General features: G+C 41.5%; 2 protein-coding genes across 2 annotated transcripts in view; both read left to right on the top strand.

Annotated features, from left to right (window-relative positions):
- Positions 1-2238, top strand: part of uqcc1 (ubiquinol-cytochrome c reductase complex assembly factor 1) — a 39018-nt gene extending 36780 nt beyond the window's left edge. Inside the window, exon 9 of the mRNA XM_021609099.3 lies at positions 1538-2238. Within this exon, the coding sequence (XP_021464774.2) occupies positions 1538-1672 (135 nt within the window). The 3' untranslated portion in view covers positions 1673-2238. The remainder of the gene's footprint in view (positions 1-1537) is intronic.
- A 9154-nt stretch (positions 2239-11392) lies between these two features.
- sack1c (scaffolding CK1 anchoring protein C) lies at positions 11393-20192 on the top strand. Its single transcript, XM_021609098.3, has 4 exons — positions 11393-12323; positions 13573-13740; positions 14057-14181; positions 17166-20192. The coding sequence occupies exons 1-4, from the start codon at positions 11814-11816 to the stop codon at positions 18148-18150; spliced, it is 1788 nt and encodes a 595-aa protein (XP_021464773.1). The 5' UTR covers positions 11393-11813; the 3' UTR covers positions 18151-20192.
- The last annotated feature ends 417 nt before the right edge of the window (positions 20193-20609 follow it).

Below are 20609 nucleotides of genomic sequence, written 5' to 3'. Positions count from 1 at the left end.
CAATGGAAATCAAATTTATCAACCCATGGAGGTCTGGATTTGGAGTCACACTCAAAATGAAAGTGGAAAACCACACTACAGGCTGATCCAACTTTGTAATGTCCTTAAAACAAGTCAAAATGAGGCTCAGTAGTGTGTGTGGCCTTCACGTGCCTGTATGACCTCCCTACAATGCCTGGGCATGCTCCTGATGAGGTGGCGGATGGTCTCCTGAGGGATCTCCTCCCAGACCTGGACTAAAGCATCCGCCAACTCCTGGACAGTCTGTGGTGCAACGTGGCGTTGGTGGATGGAGCGAGACATGATGTCCCAGATGTGCTCAATTGGATTCAGGTCTGGGGAACGGGCGGGCCAGTCCATAGCATCAATGCCTTCCTCTTGCAGGAACTGCTGACACACTCCAGCCACATGAGGTCTAGCATTGTCTTGCATTAGGAGGAACCCAGGGCCAACCGCACCAGCATATGGTCTCACAAGGGGTCTGAGGATCTCATCTCGGTACCTAATGGCAGTCAGGCTACCACTGGCGAGCACATGGAGGGCTGTGCGGCCACCCCCAAAAATGCCACCCCACACCATGACTGACCCACCGCCAAACCGGTCATGCTGGAGGATGTTGCAGGCAGCAGAACGTTCTCCACGGCGTCTCCAGACTCTGTCACGTCTGTCACGTGCTCAGTGTGAACCTGCTTTCATCTGTGAAGAGCACAGGGCGCCAGTGGCGAATTTGCCAATCTTGGTGTTCTCTGGCAAATGAAAAACGTCCTGCACGGTGTTGGGCTGTAAGTACAACCCCCACCTGTGGACGTCGAGCCCTCATACCACCCTCATGGAGTCTGTTTCTGACCGTTTGAGCAGACACATGCACATTTGTGGCCTGCTGGAGGTCATTTTGCAGGGCTCTGGCAGTGCTCCTCCTGCTCCTCCTTGCACAAAGGCGGAGGTAGCGGTCCTGCTGCTGGGTTGTTGCCCTCCTACGGCCTCCTCCACGTCTCCTGATGTACTGGCCTGTCTCCTGGTAGCGCCTCCATGCTCTGTACACTACGCTGACAGACACAGCAAACCTTCTTGCCACAGCTACCATTGATGTGCCATCCTGGACGAGCTGCACTGCCTGAGCCACTTGTGTTGGTTGTAGACTCCGTCTCATGCTACCACTAGAGTGAAAGCACCGCCAGCATTCAAAAGTGACCAAAACATCAGCCAGGAAGCATAGGAACTGAGAAGTGGTCTGTGGTTACCACCTGCAGAACCACTCCTTTATTGGGGGTGTCTTGCTAACTGCCTATAATTTCCACCTGTTGTCTATTCCATTTGCACAACAGCATGTGACATTTATTGTCAATCAGTGTTGCTTCCTAAGTGGACAGTTTGATTTCAAAGAAGTGTGATTGACTTGGAGTTACATTGTGTTGTTTAAGTGTTCCCTTTTATTTTTTTGAGCAGTGTATGAAGCATCAGTTTGCCTCTGTAATGATGTCCTTGTGCCAGTCTTAATGGTGCTTTCTTTGTCTTTATCTGTACTTGTTCCACACAGATGCAGTTTATTGATGCTCTGGACGGGGAGGACCTCCTGCTGACTGGGGAGGTCAATTGGCGCCCCCTTCTGGAGGATAATGCACAGAGCATCCTGAAGGTCCCCACGCCCACCTACAACGACGCTGGGCTCTAAGACGCCCACCCCCATCACCCTGCTTCACCTCCTCTACTCATACTCCTCTGTGGCCAGAAACACTGTACTCTAGGCAGGATAGGGACTCTCACACCTGATCTACACAACATACACACACTCTCCCTTCACCCCCCCTTCCCCACCCACCCTCCAAAACAACCCCCTAACCAGTGTCCCATCAACCAACTGACTGGCAGGGAATACCATCCACTGCCATTTCCTATAAGTTTTGAGAGTAAGAAGATGCCCGCTTGGAATGTTGCACTTCATTTAAAAAATTATACAGAAATCCTTTCTAGTTATCTATTTTTTTCTGATGCCATAACATTTATAAGCGTTCCTCATAGCCTTTGCGGTTACATGCCCCCCTGTCTAAGTTTTTCTGGTGCAGCGGTTCCGTCTTCCAATGCTCTCCGAATGTTATGGGAAACATATACATGTTGCCTGGCGAATCATCAGTGTATAAAATGGGACTTTTGCCCTAACTGAAATAAGTCTCAAAGGAATATTTTGTTTTTATTTTTGTTTGTATGAATCCTCCTTCAAAATAAATCTGTAAACCAGTATTGAAGTGCCTGATGAGTGTAGCCCAGTTTTGCATAACAGGTGTGCTAGTTGATACATGTTTGTCATTTGCTCTCAGCCAATTGCTTTAGGTCTTTGACAGTGAATGGAGGCTTCCCCATGGAAACGGTGGTGTTGGGTTTCCCTCTGACTGACAGATCACTGTCTCGTTGGTCCACAAGGGGCTCTGGGAGAGGGAAAGAGTCTACCGAGTCCTGTGTGTGAGAACAGGTCTAAAGGGTGTTTAAGAAAGGGAAGTTTTATGCTCTGGTCTGGAGAAGAGACCTAGATACAGACTCCTCTCAGGAATAACAGTTGTCCAATTGCAAATTAATTTTTTTGTTAAATTCATCTGAAATAATTTATAATGGTACATATTTTCTGGAGCTGTATGTTTCCTTTTTTTACACCTTTGGTTTAGAATTGGGTATGTGTGTGTGAGTGTCTGGCCATCCGTGTGGCTGTTCAGCTGACTGTGACTGTGAGGGAGGGAGTGTGCCCTTTTAGGTCCCACCTCCTGCATTTGTTTTAGGGCTTTTTTTCCACAGCAAGAGTTCTCTCATTCAGTGAAATCACCCCATCCATGCAGTCTTTCACCTATGCTTCGAACACTCATATGGGAGATGTATTTCACATTTCCCATGAAAGTTTAAAAAACGCATCTTATGAAAGACAACAATCCAAAACTAGCGATGGGGGCATAAACATGCTATTGGTCATTTTATGATGCTGGGAAGTGATATAAACAAAGATGGAGTCATCAGCAAGTCACCATTGTTCACTTAAGCCACAGGTCTATATAAAAAGGACTTTATATACGGTTGCTAGTGGTTAGTACTACATGGTCATATGATCTTGTTTGGTGTACCTTTCTAGGCCATGTCTATTTGCTCTGCGGGCAGCCAGGCGCTGACCTATACTGCTAACACAGATCATGTGCAGGTTTACAGCATGGTGGTTTTAGAGCAGTCAACAGGACAGCAGTAAAACTAACAGTCTTCCTGTGTTATATTATCCTTCAGGTGTGTCACCTGGTGTTTACTTACTACACCATGATCCACACAGCCTGCTCACATGACCAGGCAGGATTCAGTGTGCCACTTCTGTTGTGTCTTCCAGTACTGTGACCCTTTTGGGTTCAGATCAGTCACCCCATTTCCTCTACTTGTTTGTGTTCAGATCGGTGCGCCACCTTTCTACAAAGATTATTTTGTGATCTGAATAGTGCTGCGGTAATCTTATCAAAGATGACCTTTGAGTTTTCTTGACCTTGTGATTCGACCAGGAAAAGCTTAGGGCTCTAACCAACACCGCTATATTTCCAGTTTGGGTAAAAGTTGAGGGAAGCCTTAGTGAATATTCCCAGTGAATTGTTGGATGAGGCAGTTATTCTCCTGTTGTGAAACAAATGTGGTATTGCCCATAGTAGTCTCATTTAGGTCTCAGAGATATACAAACTACATTTAACAACCTACCCAAAATCTCAAACAGACTTTAAACAGGAAATGGTAAGCTCAAGTCGGCTTAGTCAGTGTTCCCATGGTAGTAAACTGTAAATGTCCCGAGGCCCAGACCAGAGAGTGACAAACAGCGCCTTGGAAAAGGTTGACGTTAAGCTGTTGAGAGCAATGTTGTCAGGCTGCAATTTATTACCATGAGCTGGATGGAGGCCCTGGCACCGCACCAGGGAGTCAACTGGTTCAAACACGGCCCTGTTTTTTCCTATTTGTTTTCTTCATGAGAGTCCTGGAGGAGCACTCACCCTGCTGCTGTGTTAAGGGAGTGTTTAGTGCATGCCTATGGGTGGAGGAGGTTTGACTTCACAAACCCAGTGGTATCACGGCTAAGCTCGCTTCAGGTGATCTGTATAATCTCTAGGTGTAAGCAGTACTGTCAGTAACTTAAATGCAAAAAATTGTTTCCTCCCTAAGGAGAACATTACGAGGGTTCTGGCCCACGTTGATTTCAGAGAAATTGTTTTAATTGGGATGTCATATAATCAATCAAAAATGACCCTACAAAGTGCTCAGTGAAAATCTGAGGTGGCCCTTCCAATTTTAATTAACTTATGCTCTCAATTTTGCAGGGATAATGCCTTTCCATCGTATTAATGAAATTAGGTCATTTTAAGCATTTGTACTCTTACATCTCTACCCGGTACAGCCAGAAGAGGACTGGCCACCCCTCGGAGCCTGGTTCCTTTAGGTTTTTTCCTAGGTTCCTGCCTTCTCGGATGTTTTTCCCTACAGCAACCTTTCGGTTACTGGCCCAATGCTCTAACCACTAGGCTACCTGTCGCCTCTCTTTGTGACAACTGCTGATGAAAAAATGCTTTATAAAATGCGTTGGATTGATTTGCCATAAATATATAATCTAGATATGTTAAGTTTGTAGACAGCCTCACATGTACAACGTTATTTATTGACAGAGGCAATCATGAAAAGGACTACAGAGTAAGCCAAGCACTTAATTGTTGTGCTATATCCTTTCATTTAAGAACCCGTTCCTCTATCTGCTACTGTCAATCTAACTACACTTTATTCAGCCAGTCTTTACAGGCAATTCCCAGGAGGTTAAACATGATCTAGGAGAAGATAGATTAGCAGGGTGAGACCAGCTAGCTAAGAAGGTTATCTGATGAAACGTTCCATGTTAGAGTACATTTTTTTTAGATCCAATGCTTAGTCAAGACTACAGTAGGATTGTAGCATAACCTAGACCTGTCTTGTGAGCCCTACTTAACGCACGCACATGGATGCAGTTTGGTAAATGGACAGGGAAATAAGTGCTAAATTGTTTTGTTTTTTCTGACTGAATCAAGTCGGAATGTTTTCCCTAGCCGAGAAGAAAAAATGCTTAGGACTGACACATCTTACCGAATATGTATAGTATGCAAACCCTACAGCATGTTTGATGGTTTTATTAGCAAAAGTATTTCTCCACAAAGAATGAATTCATTAGGAGAGTGTTGGCCTTATGTCATATGGGGCATCCTTGACTTGTATCAACTTTTACTAAGCGGTTGCTGGGACAAGTTCGAGTCAGGTCACATCTTTTTAATCAAATCGAATTTTGCAAATTTGTACTTGCCCTCCCTGCAGGGCTGTGGCTGTCATTTCCATTTAGAATGTAACTCCTGTTATTTAAGCATTACTTCAGCACCTCTTAGCACCACCCTTCACAAACAATCAGATCAAAACCATTATTTGAGTTCGCCATCCTGAAACGTCTGAAAAGCTGAGGAAGAAGGTGCCAAAGATGCCAGATGTCTGGGTAGTTCAACAATTCTATGGCAGTGCTCCATCTTCCATTTTTTGTTTTTACTGGAATAATGGGTGGTGGCATATTACTATTGGTGGGATATTTATGTAAAAATTAAATAAGGCTGGCACGTAGCTCGTAGTCAATGTATTATTACGATTGCCATTTTACCTATTTGAAAGGTCCAATTTGTATTTCTGAGAATACAGTGGGGCAAAAAAGTATTTAGTCAGCCACCAATTGTGTAAGTTCTCCCACTTAAAAAGATGAGAGAGGCCTGTAATTTTCATCATAGGTACACTTCAACTATGACAGACAAAATGAGAAGAAAAAAATCCAGAAAATCACATTGTAGGATTTTTAATGAATTTATTTGCAAATTATGGTGGAAAATAAGTATTTGGTCACCTACAAACAAGCAAGATTTCTGGCTCTCACGGACCTGTAACTTCCTCTTTAAGAGGCTCCTCTGTCCTCCACTCGTTACCTGTATTAATGGCGCCTGTTTGAACTTGTTATCAATATAAAAGACACCTGTCCACAACCTCAAACAGTCACACTCCAAACTCCACTATGGCCAAGACCAAAGAGCTGTCAAAGGACACCAGAAACAAAATTGTAGACCTGCACCAGGCTGGGAAGACTGAATCTCCAATAGGTAAGCAACTTGGTTTGAAGAAATCAACTGTGGGAGCAATTATTAGGAAATTGAACACATACAAGACCACTGATAATCTCCCTCGATCTGGGGCTCCACGCAAGATCTCACCCCGTGGGGTGAAAATGATCACAAGAACGGTGAGCAAAAATCCCAGAACCACACGGGGGGACCTAGTGAATGACCTGCAGAGAGCTGGGACCAAAGTAACAAAGCCTACCATCAGTAACACACTACCCCGCCAGGGACTCAAATCTTGCAGTGCTAGATGTGTCCCCCTGCTTAAGCCAGTACATGTCCAGGCCCATCTGAAGTTTGCTAGAGAGCATTTGGATGATCCAAAAGAAGATTGGGAGAATGTCATATGGTCAGATGAAACCAAAATATAACTTTTTGGTAAAAACTCAACTCGTCGTGTTTGGAGGACAAAGAATGCGGAGTTGCATCCAAAGAACACCATACCTACTGTGAAGCATGGGGGTGGAAACATCATGCTTTGGGGCTGTTTTTCTGCAAAGGGACCAGGACGACTGATCCGTGTAAAGGAAAGAATGAATCGGGCCATGTATCGTGAGATTTTGAGTGAAAACCTCAAGGGCAGCAAGGGCATTGAAGATGAAACGTGGCTGGGTCTTTCAGCATGACAATGATCCCAAACACACCGCCCGGGCAACGAAGGAGTGGCTTCGTAAGAAGCATTTCAAGGTCCTGGAGTGGTCTAGCCAGTCTCCAGATCTCAACCCCATAGAAAATCTTTGGAGGGAGTTGAGAGTCTGTGTCGCCCAGCAACAGCCCCAAAACATCACTGCTCTAGAGGATATCTGCATGGAGGAATGGGCCAAAATACCAGCAACAGTGTGTGAAAACCTTGTGAAGACTTACAGAAAACGTTTGACCTTCTGTCATTGCCAACAAAGGGTATATAACAAAGTATTGAGAAACTTTTGTTATTGACCAAATACTTATTTTCCACCATAATTTGCAAATAAATTCATTAAAAATCCTACAGTGTGATTTTCTGGATTTTTTTTTCTCATTTTGTCTTTCATAGTTGAAGTGTACCTATAATGAAAATTATAGGCCTCTCATCTTTTTAAGTGGGAGAACTTGCACAATTGGTGGCTGACTAAATACTTTTTTGCCCCACTGTATATGTCCACTCAAACTCAGCAAGATAATCCTGCTGTGTATTTATTATTGATTGTGATTTCAAAATGATCCGTTGAAAAGAAGTTGAGAACCCATATCTAAAAAGGGAATATCTGTTTACTATTTTTCTGGTCCCAAAAGTAATGGGAGCAGCAAAGCAGTGAGTGAACATGATATTTTTCTGTTTATTGGACCTTACTTTTGTCCAGCTCCTGTTATTATTGTGGATGTGCGTAAAAAAAATAAAAAAAACTCCATTCATTATTCCTATATGTTAAAATAATGTGCTATTCACAACACGAGTGTTTGCTGTTGTATCACGATGAGCTGTGTCACCATTACCTCTATGGGCACCTCAGTTGAAAGAATCTGGTTAAACCTGATTTGTTAGTTTTGTAAGGAACACACTGTAGTTGCAGTGGTGATCGTAGTGCAAACTGATGACAATTCCGGTCTCATGATAATGGGTGGTTAGAGAAAGAACACATCTGAGCTGTTTTGACAGCTTTTAGATTAGCAGATATGAATGTGATCAACAAGAACAACCCTACTTGTACTGTTAACACTTCAGTGACAGACGATTAGTTGCTTCGGAGACACGTTATTGTAGATAAGGGCTTGATGTCAGGCATTGTATGTATGATATCAACCAGGTATAATATTGCTTAACATGAAATAGTAACTACAAGCATGGGTATTGATTACCTCTACATCCTGCCGCATCACTTCACAATGGAGTACCCCATCCTGTGCCTTCAATTACTAGTTTTGAGTTTTTGTGGGAAGAAAGATTCCACCATGGGTGGGCCTACATCTGTCTTACCCCAGTAAGGATCTCTTCAGTGAATGTGATCAAAAGTATTAACCGCTGGTCAGTTTAATTTTTAAATATCCTTCTTTTGAAATAGAACCTCACATTGTGGAAAATTCAATCATTATTTTGTATCAATCAATTTGACTTGAAAGATAAAGGAAATACAAAACAAAAGACAAATTAAATATCTGCGCCTCAGATGCTGAGATGTAGGCTACTGATTTCCTTCCTGTTGAGGACTTTTAATTTGAGTGTGGATGCTTTTTTAAATATAATTTGCCTTGTGGCCTTTTATGTGCAAGATGACATGTAAATGAACTTCTACAATGTCATGCACTCTTCCCTAGTTCCTATATTTACTATTCAGTCAGTGGCAGTGCAGCCATAGCCAAGCTGGTATGATATGAGTGCCTGATCAAGCAAGCCTATTAGACCTAAATGCTTACATTGCTAGAAGTCAAAATACTAGATGTAACAAAGGTAAATCCGAGACACTCAAATTAGTATTGTATGTTATATTTGGTATGGTTATATAAGTCAAAAGCAAAAGTAGGGTGGGTGGAGCTCATCTTGGTCAACTTTAGCATTTTAGCTAATTAGCACATTTTCAACTACTTAATACTTTTTACCTCCTTTGCAACTACTTCGCATGTTGCCTAATCCTTCTCCTAACCTTAACCCTGTTAGATAACCCTTCCCCTAAAGTTACGCTTAGCTAAAACATCCCCTAACCATAACCCTTTAGTCTGACTCCTAACCCCTAGCCTAGCTAATGTTAGCCAGCTATCTAATGTTAGCCACCTAACTAGAATTCATAATGTATCATACGTTTTGCAAAATCGTAACATATAATACGAATTGTAAATAATAACATATCATACGAAATGAGTGATGGCATCCACAAATGAATTCATCCAGAATAATATGAAATGCTCTGAGACCAGGTTGAAAATAAAGGTAAATTACTACCAGATAGTTTTGTCTTGTGGACCCGTTTGTCAAATTTAGGTGGACACACAACTCAGAAGCCATATCTTTGACACTGCTTGAGACCCATTTGTCTATTACATACGAAATTGGGTAGGCCTATAAACAATGTATAATAGGCCTACATTGCCTAATTATAACCTATGTAATAAAATAGAAAGGTGACATCAGGTATAGGTTTGTAACAGCGTATTAGGAGAAGTTGCAGCCATGCATTAATTTGTTGTATGCAGATTACAACAAAAAACAAACAATGGAGTGCTAATCCTACATTGTCACTTAATAACTTTATCCCACTCACGGGGAGGGGTGGAATTGAGAGCGCTCTCAGCTGAATTGAGGTTGAACATTAGACTGTGTAGAGCCCTTAATCTAACGTAGCTGGCATAAAGGCCTCCCTGAAACGCAATACCACCAATGTTACATGTATATACACTACCGTTCAAATGTTTGGGGTCACTTAGAAATGTCCTTGTTTTTGAAAGAAAAGCACATTTTTTTCCCATGTAAAATAACGTTTCAATTGATCAGAAATACAGTGTAGACATTGTTAATGTTGTAAATGATTATTGTAGCTAGAAACAGCAGATTAAAAAAAAAAATGTTTAATGGAATATCTACATAGTCGTACAGAGGCCCATTATCGGCAACTATCATTCCTGTGTTCCAATGTCACGTTGTGATAGCTAATCCAAGTTTATCATTTTAAAAGGCTAATTGATCATTAGAAAACCCTTTTCCTAAAAATAGGACCCACAAAACACCAGTCTCAGTGTTAACAGTGAAGAGGCGACTGGAATGCTGGCCTTCTAGGCAGAGTTGCAAAGAAAAAGCCATATCTATATATATGTGCTCTTCAAGGACATTTCTAAGGGAGCCCAAACCATTGGATGACACACAAAAAGTGCCTCGGAAAGTATTCAGACCCTTGGACTTTTTTCACATTTTGTTACGTTACAGCCTTATTCTAAGATGATGTATTACATTGTCCCCCCCCCCCCCCCCCCCCCCCCATCAATCTACACACAATACCCCATAATGACAAAGAAAAAAACAGGTTTTTAGAATTTTGGGGAAAAAATAAAAAACTGAAATCACATTTACATATGTGTTCAGACCCTGTACGCAGTACTTTCTTGAAGCACCTTTGGCATCGATTACAGCCTCAAGTCTAATTGGGTATGACCCTACAAGCTTGGCACACCTGTATTTGGGGAGTGTCTCACATTCTCCTCTGCAGATCCTCTCAAGCTCTGTCAGGATGCTGCACAGCTATTTTCAGGTCTCTCCAGAGATGTTAGATCGGGTTCAAGTTCGTGCTCTAGCTGGGCCACTCAAGGACATTCAGAGACTTGTCCCGAAGCCACTCCTGTGTTGACTTTGCTGTGTGCTTAGGGTCGTTGTCCTTTTGGAAGGTGAACCTTCGTCCCCAGTCTGCCCTGGAGAAGGTTTTCATCAAGGATCTCTCTGTACTTGCTCCATTCATCTTTGCCTCGATCCTGACTAGTCTCCCAGGCCCTGCCGCTGAAAAACATCCCACGGCATGATGCTGCCACCACCATACTTCACTGTAGGGATGGTGCCAGGTTTCTTCCAGATGTGACATTTGGCATTCAGGCAAAATGGTTCAATCTTGGTTTCATCAGACCAGATAGTCTTGTTTCTCATGGTCTGAGAGTCTTTAGGTGCCTTTTGGCAAACTTCAAGTGGGCTGTCATGTGCCTTTTTTACTGAGGAGTGGCTTCCGTCTGGTCACTCTACATAAAGGCCTGATTGGTGGAGTGCTACAGAAATGTTTTGGTACCCTTCCCCAGATCTGTGCCTCGACACAATCCTGTCTCTGAGCTCTACGGACAATTCCTAAAACCTCATGGCTTGGTTTTTGCACTGACATGCACTGTCAACTGTGGGGTACTTTATATAGACAGTTGTGTGCCTTTTACAAATCATGTCCATTCAATTGAATTTACCACAGGTGGACTCCAAGTTGTAGAAACATCTCAAGGATGATCAATGGAAACAGGATGCACCTGAGCTCAATGTTGAGTCTCATAGGGTCTGAATAGTTATGTAAATAAGGTATTTTTTAAATAATTTTGCAAAAATGTCTGTAGATTGCTAAGGAATTATTATTATTTATCCGTTTTAGAATAAGGCTGTAAAGTAACAAAATGTGGAAAAGGTTCAGGGGTCTGAATACTTTCCAAATGCAATGTATGATGGCTACCATAAAGAGACGCTGGGGATAGGTTTTCAATTCCATATCATGTGAGCGAGAGGTGGAGCCAGATGACGTTAGATACCGCGACCGCTATATGCAGGGGTGTATTTATTACACCGATTCTGTTGCAAAACTTTTCGTAAACGGAAGAAAACGGAACGAGGGCGAGACCTACCTGAATGTGTCCAATAGAAACTCTTGTTTTTGTTGCAAAACGGAACTTTTTGGACTAATGGTTACACCCTGGTGGGAAGAGGCGGTGTGCTTCTGAACAGACTATTAGACCAACAATACGATAGCCCCCGCGGGAATAGCCTACAGTCGCTGTCATGATCGGCAACTAGAGAAGTCCAGTCCATTTCAGCGCAGGCCGTTTTCATAAAGAGACTACTAGTTTTTAGAGATTTACATTTGCTATATGCCTGTAAGAGTACTGTAGTGCAGGAGAGTACACCGCCATCTGTTACCTTAGTGCTGCGTAGGCACAATGATGAGCTCCGACGCGCTCCGGCCGACACAGAACTCCGGGCGCAAAGCGCTTGGTAAACTCGCCAGCAGGTTAGAAGAAGTGAAGAACCCATGGCGACAAGGCTCGACGCTCGAACTCAGCCACAACGAGGCGGCCAGGTTGGCAACCGACGCTCTGTTGGAGTCTGGGGAGAAGGAATACAGACGAGTTCTGACAGAGGAAAGGGAATTAAATTTTCTCTCGCCGCTTGAGATTCATTATATTACGGAGAATGCAGCCAAGAACTGTAGCTCCGAAAACAGCTCAAATGGCACCGAGGGGGACATTGGGGAGGGGGATACGGTGTCAGAGCTTACCTCGGGGACCTATTTCCCAATGATGTCCGACGAAGAGCCACCTATTCTGGAACTAGGGTGGCCAGAAAACCCCCAACGATACGGACCCTCAGAAACACAGATCTATTTCCAAAGGGACAAGACTCAGAATGTGAAAGACCTCATTCGGTCGTTAATTAATAAAGCAAAAAGGGTAAGTCATTGAATTTTATATATACACACACCGAGAGAGAGAGAGTAACGGCCAATGGCTATGGTCCCCCAAAAAGCACTTGGGTTATTTTCCTACCTCTGTCCACTCCTGTGGTATGGCTATGGGCTTATTTTTGCATTAATACAAACAATTGAACTATTTGACATGTCTAAACATGCCCATGTACTGTATGTTTTGCAATCTTATCTGGAAAAGCTGTGTGTTTTCGCTAAAACACATACATTTACCTCCATGTATTTTAAAGGAAATTGGGAGACATTACAAGCTTTTAAGGTTTCGTTTTGGAGCAAGAGGCCCCCCCATACAGTAATCCATAGGCCCAGGCTATAATTTTCTTAGGGTCATCAATGTTTCATACATTCATTTCAGCCTGTAAGATGTAATGTGTGTGTCATATTCAGTTGAAGAAAAGGTAGCCTAGTGCAATAGCAATACTTTTTACTACAGCATGTACAGAGGCATACAGGCCTTCAGCTCATGCCTAGTTATCCTTGGCAAAAAGCCATGTAGACTTGTGTTAGATACAAATGTTAACATTTCCTATGAATACCCTCTGCATAATGCATTGTAATGCACACCATAGGTGTATTAATCATATATTCCTACATTCATATAGCATTAGGACCAATACTATATAATGCCTTAAAAAGCCAAGTGTTTTAATGCCCTATATGTAAACCTCATTAAGAGAGCATTATATTGTGCTCATCAAAGGGTATATTCCTCTTTTTTCAATAGGCTAAAAAGGGTATATTCCCATTCTCCTGCACACCCTCTAATACAGTGTTTAAAAAATTAAAAAAAACTCTCCTCTGGGACCCCCAGACGTTTCACAATATTGTTGTAACCCTGAACTAGCTCACCTGATTGACTTAGTCAAAGGCTTGATGATCAGTTGGCAAGTTGAATCCGGTGTGCTAGCTCTGGAATATATCAAATACATAGAACGGCTGGGGGTCCCTGATGAGAGGTTTGAAAAACACTGCTTTAATACACCTAGCTGTCTTGCACACCAAACATGTACTTGGTGATTCTGATTCTAAAATTGCATGATCGTTTTAATTATCATTCATACTTGGCTGGTACAAAATACAGATGTGATATAAAAAATATATATTATTATAGGCCTATAGATAAAATTACCAAATAGAAAATAGCAGCATTGTATCCTGTTGTCCATCTATCAAATTAAATGTTTGTATTTATCAACTTTTCCCTGTATGTGCAGGTCATAGCGTTGGTCATGGACCTCTTCACAGACGTTGATCTGCTGTGTGACTTGATGGAGGCCTCGAACAAACGCAAGGTCCCTGTGTACATTCTCCTGGATGAGAAGAATCTCAACTACTTTGTTGACATGTGTGCAGCACTGGACATCCAGAACTCTCACCTGGGTGTAAGTATGGGATGTGGTGGGTGCATGGGTTGATGGATTGCTGAATAGAATGTACTATTTCTACTCTGTATTTCGCTCCCTCTTTTCTCCCCCTCTCTCTCACTGTGTTTCTGCTTCTCTTTCTCTCTTATTCTGTGTGTGTGTGTGTGCATGCATTCATTATACAATGTGCAGTGGTACACTTTTTCAGTGTGAAAATGGAAGATGGGTTGATACCATTTATTACCTGCAAACATACATCATGATTCATTAGATATTGTTAATCTCATTGGTGTTATTATTTCCACAAAATTTGACATTTTCATTACCTTTTCAGAACATGAGAATCCGCAGTGTGTGTGGAGATACATACTGCACTAAAAGTGGGAAAAAATTCACCGGGCAGGTCCAGGAAAAGTTTATGATTATAGACTGTGAGGAAGTCATTGCTGGGTCATACAGGTAAGGATTGTACTCATGTCTCCTGGGAAAATACATATCAGTTATTTATCTATTAATTTGCAGTAAATCTAAAGCATAATAAGCGTGAACTGAGAATTCCTATATTGCACAGTATGCTGCTTCAGCTAAGTGCTAGCCTTGCTCTGGACATTGTCTACCAACATTGGGTGGCACTCTGAATTATCTAGTAAGGTGACTCAGGCAAACATAGCTGTAATTTGAGTCATTAGGTAAACATCCCATTCCTAAGTGCTTTGTGCTCTCCCTCAGTTGAACCTTGGTACCTTGTACCGGCATCCCAGAGGCCAATTGGTCAAACTCTTTGGAGAGTGGATGGGATAGGTCCTCTAGGAGGAAGGTCACCTTGTGCAGCAAGTGTTTGTTGTGTCAGGCAAGGCAGGGTAGCTGTGATCCCATTAGATGGAGAGCAGACTTTGATGGTTGTCTGTAAGCAGTTTTTACAGATAAATGGTTTAATAACGATTGGTTACTACATGATTCCATATGTGTTATTTCATACTTTTGATGTCTTCACTATTATTCTACAATGTAGAAAATAGAAGAAAAAAAGAAAGAAAAAACCTGGAATGAGTAGGTGTGTCAACTTTTGACTGGTACTGTATATATTTAAAAATGTATATATTTTCCTTTATTTTCCCCTAACCATACCACCCCTCCCCTAATTGGAGTGAAGTGCTTTTCTTGTACGATTGATAGAAGTGGAAGCATTTGAAACAAGCAAATAATACTTGACCATGATAGAAGTGGTTATAAAATTAGTCCCAGTAAGTGTGTTTTAACAATTGAAGAAGTGCATACATGCACTTATTATCAACACTGTATTGCTCATTGCTCTTGTCACTTAATCTCATGCAAAACATACATACACCCTCCATTTTGAAATGCAATGTGTTGGCAGTTTTGTCAACTGCCAACAAAACTAGTATCAGTTGAACAAACTTGTTCTTGAGAGCCCTCGAGCGTTTTATGGGCTTGATGACGCCTAGAGGAAGGTGTGTAGAGGAACTTGAGATTAATGTGTACATTTCTTCCTTGGCCTTACACTTTTTCTATGTCTCACTTCACTTTATGGGGAATATGTAGCTTGTATGTTTAGATTTTGCCTTCATGTTCAGACAGGAAGATAGAAGTGTCAGCTGTTTTCTCAGCTGATGATGATTCATTACTGGGTAGGGAGGTCTACAAGGGTTTAACTCGGGGGTGAGTGTGCAAACAATGAGGTTTGTACGCATGTGCCAAGCCCTCAGTCAATGCAAAAGCATTTACCTGTAGAGTTTACTGAAAATATATTTGTAGTTCCATTTTATGTTCGTCTTGAAATTCAAACAAAACACTTTTATATTTGGAAGTGGTAGCTATTTTGACTATCAAGCACATCCGTATGACAGGCTTTACAACAATGAAAGGGAAATCAGTAGTACTTCAAACAAAAACAATTGCTCACATACAGAGGAACACTGAGATGCTATGTACCCAGGTTGTTCTTCTGGTTCAGTATTCAAATTGAATTCAAAGTTAGCCTGTTCATATTTGTTTGGTCGTTTTGAAAACATGCTTCCCCTAAGAAACTGTTGATAACACGGGTATTATTATACAGGCATAACGTATTATGTGGTCATAGTGCATTCTAAGTAGGGACCTCACAATATATTATCACAATATTTAAGTGCCAATACGATATGTATTGCAATTCTCATGGTTCTCACGATTCTATATTTATTGCAATTCATTACTGAGATGTTATTGTGATTTGTCCCAAACATATTGCTCACAATATGTCTGCTGCGGAGAGACAATATAATTTTATGATCAGTCATGGAAATAAAACTTTAACTTTAAGCATCAGCTGTCAGAGCAGCTTACAGATCATTGCACCTGTATAGAGCCCATCTGTAAATAGCCCACCCAACTACTTCATCCCCATATTGTTATTTATTTATTTTTGCTCCTTTGCACCCCAGTATCTCTACTTGCACATTCATCTTCTGCACATCTATCACTTTATTTTCTAAATTTAAATTATTTTGCCACTATGGCCTATTTATTTTCTTACTTCATTTAAAACACTGTATATAGACTTGTCTATTGTGTTATTGACTGTATGTTTGTTTATTCCATGTGTAACTCTGTGTTGTTTGTTGTACTGCTTTGCTTTATCTTGGCCAGGTCGCAGTTGTGAGAACATGTTCTCAACTGGCCTACCTGGTTAAATAAAGGTGAAATAAAAATAAAAAAGTGTGAAAAACATGTTAGCTCACTATTTAAAAAGAAGATGGAGAACAAGCTATAGGATGAAAAACACCAGAGTTGTGGCGCAGGTACAGCCAACTAACGCAAGCTAACCCTACATAGCAAATAAATAAATACATATATTTTTTATATATTTTTCAAATCGATACTTGGAGTCAAAGTATCAATATAATATCATCCAAAACAATATTGCGATATGTTACCATCTATTTTTCCCCTATCACTAATTAATAGACTTGTCATAAGTATCTTTGAACTAGTTATAATGTGTGTCATGCTATAATGAATCAGAGTTATCAGTCATTTTTGTTGATTTATAAAACTTTTATAAGGCCTCAGACATGCTTAAAACAAATGTTTTATGACTATACTCCCTAAGTAAAGTGTTACTAAACTGTCATATTGCTTGCTGCATGTCGTCTAAAGCTGTTCAAAAGATATGTTGGTTTCTCACCAGAATTAGTTACCAGTTGCACAGGATGCACTTATCTTTTTCTGAAGGTTTATAAATAGTGTGCAAACCATTTGTGAGTTTAAAAGGTTTTTATGCACTACAGGTCATTTGTTTTTAAGTAGAACATTACTGGGTAGGGATGTATTTGCTGTATGGCATATTTAGCCCATTATGTACTGTGTACATTTGTGTGTACATACTGTACAACTACTTGTTGTTGAAGATGTCATTGTTTTCGATCATGTTCCCTTTCCTGTAGTTTCAGCTGGCTCTCAGCGCAGGTCCACAGCAACATGGTGATGCACTTCTCTGGGCAGATCACTGAGAGCTTCGACCGAGAATTCCGCTGCCTGTACGCTGACTCTCAGATCATTGACTGTTTCCATAACCCAGATGAGGAGAGTCTCCCTTACTACCCCTACCCTGTTACTGCGCCCAACATGGGGCTAGACTTCTTCCCCGAGAGGTCACGGGATAGGGAGAGGGTTCTGAGTTCAGAAAACTCCAGCAGCCAATCCAGTTGCAGCATGTCCAGCATCAAGGCAGCACCTGGCATGACCAATACGGTTTACAAGGTCACTCAAGGTCATGACAAGAAAGAGACCAGCAACTCTCACCTGAGCCCTGAGAGGAGAGGAGGGGCACTAACTCCCTCCCTTCATAATCAGACTGCCCAAGGCACAAGAGGCTCCCCCAATGGGACCAATCACAGCCCAGTTACAGAGCACGCTTCCTCTGGGATCGGCCAATCGGACGGGATAGAGTGGTCCAAGTCCATCCCCACAGAGTTCCGCCAACCAAACGTTGGCGGAACAACGTCCAAGTTTCAGACTCTTGGTTTATACGACCAAAAGTCAAGCCTCTTCAACAGTAGCCCCAAGACACAGTCTCCAATGCCGGACAGCAAACTCTCTGCCAAGCAGAGGACTACCTCCAACCCCGTCCTCAACAAGCTCACCGACCTCTTCCTCCCCCCAACCAAGAAGGACTTCCTCCCCCCAACTGAGAAGGACACCTACATCTTCAGGAGGTCTCCTCCTCACAGCACAGCCTTTGGGGGGCCAGACCTCTCCCAGACAGAGCCGGAGAGCGAGCAGACTCCCCCGCCACCGCCCCCCATGATAAACCGGAAGGACCAGAAACGCATGACCTTAGGCCACAGCAAACTAGACCTGGTCAACCACTACAACAAGATGAAGTCCAAACAGGTGTACAGCAGGTTTGAGTTAAAGAATAACAACTGAGGCTCTGCTGAGAAAGTACTTTACCTCCCCCACCCCCATCGCACTGGACCTCCAGGAAGCAGAGCACACCTTTTTGCCTTTTGTAGAGAACATTATAGCGGAGTGGCATTTTGTACCTTAATGCCCCGATAGGAGTTTAGAGGAGGGTAGAGTACAGCCTGAATTAGCCTGTTTACACTGAGTTGTAGTGATAGCTTTTTAGCATTTGCATGTAGACATTGAAGCTGTGGCGGTCCTGCCAATAAGTGACATGACACATTTCGCTTAGGGTCCCCAAAATGCTAGGGCCGGCCCTTCATTCAATGACTGTGTATTGTGTTCTTATTTCTGTGTCTTTCACTAGCCAGTATGGCTTTAATGATTTAATACTGTATGAAATGAGTTGTAAATTGAGTTTTACTGGGTTTTTTTAAGATGTGTTTTTACTTTTGATCACACCTACTCATTCCAGGGTTGTTCTTTATTTTTACTATTTTCTAATGTACTATTTTTACTAATGTAGAAAGTAGTACAAATAAAGAAAAAACCTTGAATCAGTAGGTGTGTCCAAACTTTTGACTGGTACTGTATATCTATCTATATGTTTAAGTTAGTCTTTTATATATATATATATATTTATATATATATATATATATATATATATATATATATATATACTTTAGGATGATTTGGTGCGAAAATTATATTAATAGTGAGATGTGCAATGACATTTTGTTTAAATATTTTATTTATTTCATTAAAATAATATACTTGATTGAGAGAATGAATACTGTTTTAGACAGGGTAGCTGTGGTTCTGATGTAGTTGTTGAGCACAATGTGAACTTTAGTTTTAACCACTGATCATGTGTAAAAAGTAGAATAGCATGTTTTTGTGTTGTGCCGGGCATACACTACACGACTTTCCAACATTGCCGAGCCGCACACATTAAACAACCGTCCTTCCTCTAGTTTTTTGTCTTGCCAACGTAATGTTACGCACACTAAACTATGTGGGACAGACGGTGGTAGGGGTTACACACTACAATATTCTTCACTTGCCACGCTGTCTCGTAAAAACGATGTGGTTTAGATTGTTAATGTAACTAGAATGAGCTGTGGTTCAAAGCAGCCTCAACACATTTTCAGTCAGATATTCACGCTTGCCATACAAGTTGAAATATCTAGCCAATACATTTTAAATTGATTTACATTGTCTGTGAACTTCAGAGCTATAATGATTTGACACTAACTTTGGTTAAAGGTAAGTATAAACGCATACTAGTAGTAGTCATCACTAACGCGACACGTCTTCATCTCACTGGCATCTTCTCTGGCAAGCTCTCATTGGCTATTGCTGATTACTGTTCTCAAAACTTGTCGTTGCACATCTCACACTACAAGAGCATTGCAGATTTTGTGCGAATAAAATTAAACGTTTGAAAATATCGGGATGGCTCAAAGACTGGATCGGTATCAGTAGTTCTCAGATTTCGGTAGCCCTCAGACGGCCGCGCTCCCCGAGTCGGCAACGACATTGGGATTTTGTCTCCGATCTCAACAACTTGTCTTGGACAGCTAAATCGCACCAAAATCATGTAGTGTACGCCCAGCTTTAAAGGTGCAATATACAAACATCTCTCTGCAATTTCCTGATTGTTAAACTGAAATTAGGCAAACTAATAGAATTGTATGTGACAAAACAAGCAATGCATAATGTAGAGAATCATTGTACCATCTAAACCACTGTGAAATATATTTTCCAGAACCAAATATATTGTATTTTTAGCACTTTGAAGCTGGTGAACGGGAAGCGTAGAAATAGAGCACATAGAGCAGATCTACCGCTTCTTAGACTTGCTTTCAATGAGAGTGACAGATCTATAACTCACCTTTCTATGTGAATTTGGTCGGGTCGCCCAAAAAGTTATATATTGTATCTTAAAGAGATGAGTTTGCAAATTAAATATGTGAACTAGAGTTAGAACTGTTACAAGGGCTAAGATTAACTGATTACAGTGTTACTGAAAATAACAATTTGCAATAAAGCTCTTTTTGATTGGGGTTCTAATCTAATTCTGTGTATGCCACCAAATATAAATACTGATGATGTAGGGTGGCTTCAGCCCACAAAGTGACCCTTATCAACTATGCAAGGATTCCTCTGTGTTGTCTTAGAAATGCTGCATTATCTCACCAACCCCCATTATGTCACACCTCTGGGTAGCAGAGGTTCTATTGTGATATCATCCTGTAGATCTGAAGTCTGAGTGGAAGTTAACTCAACAGTTATGCAATTGGTCAACCACTCAGATTTTGAATCCGACTAACTCAGATGCTTATAAAAGTCTTAGATTCATTGTCTCTCTCCTTTGCTCCTGACCTGCGCTGTTGAGATACTCTCTCACTCCCATGAGCTATGGTCCATGGCACCTTTGTTTTTCTCTCCCTATTGGATCATCCCTAGAATAATGCCTTGTA

This window comes from Oncorhynchus mykiss, chromosome 7 (assembly GCF_057628025.1).
Source record: "Oncorhynchus mykiss isolate SJ-2025 chromosome 7, ASM5762802v1, whole genome shotgun sequence".
Taxonomy (NCBI): domain Eukaryota; kingdom Metazoa; phylum Chordata; class Actinopteri; order Salmoniformes; family Salmonidae; genus Oncorhynchus; species Oncorhynchus mykiss.
The sequence above is the reverse complement of the archived record's forward strand: the minus strand, read 5'-3'. Positions and strand labels throughout refer to the sequence as shown.

Bases quoted from the DNA above. Each gene is read 5' to 3' on its own strand.
- sack1c (XM_021609098.3), top strand. From the start codon at position 11,814: ATGATGAGCTCCGACGCGCTCCGGCCGACACAGAACTCCGGGCGCAAA. The intron at 12,324-13,572 runs GTAAGTCATTGA...CTGTATGTGCAG, and splicing joins TAATTAATAAAGCAAAAAGG to GTCATAGCGTTGGTCATGGA. The intron at 13,741-14,056 runs GTAAGTATGGGA...TTACCTTTTCAG, and splicing joins TCCAGAACTCTCACCTGGGT to AACATGAGAATCCGCAGTGT.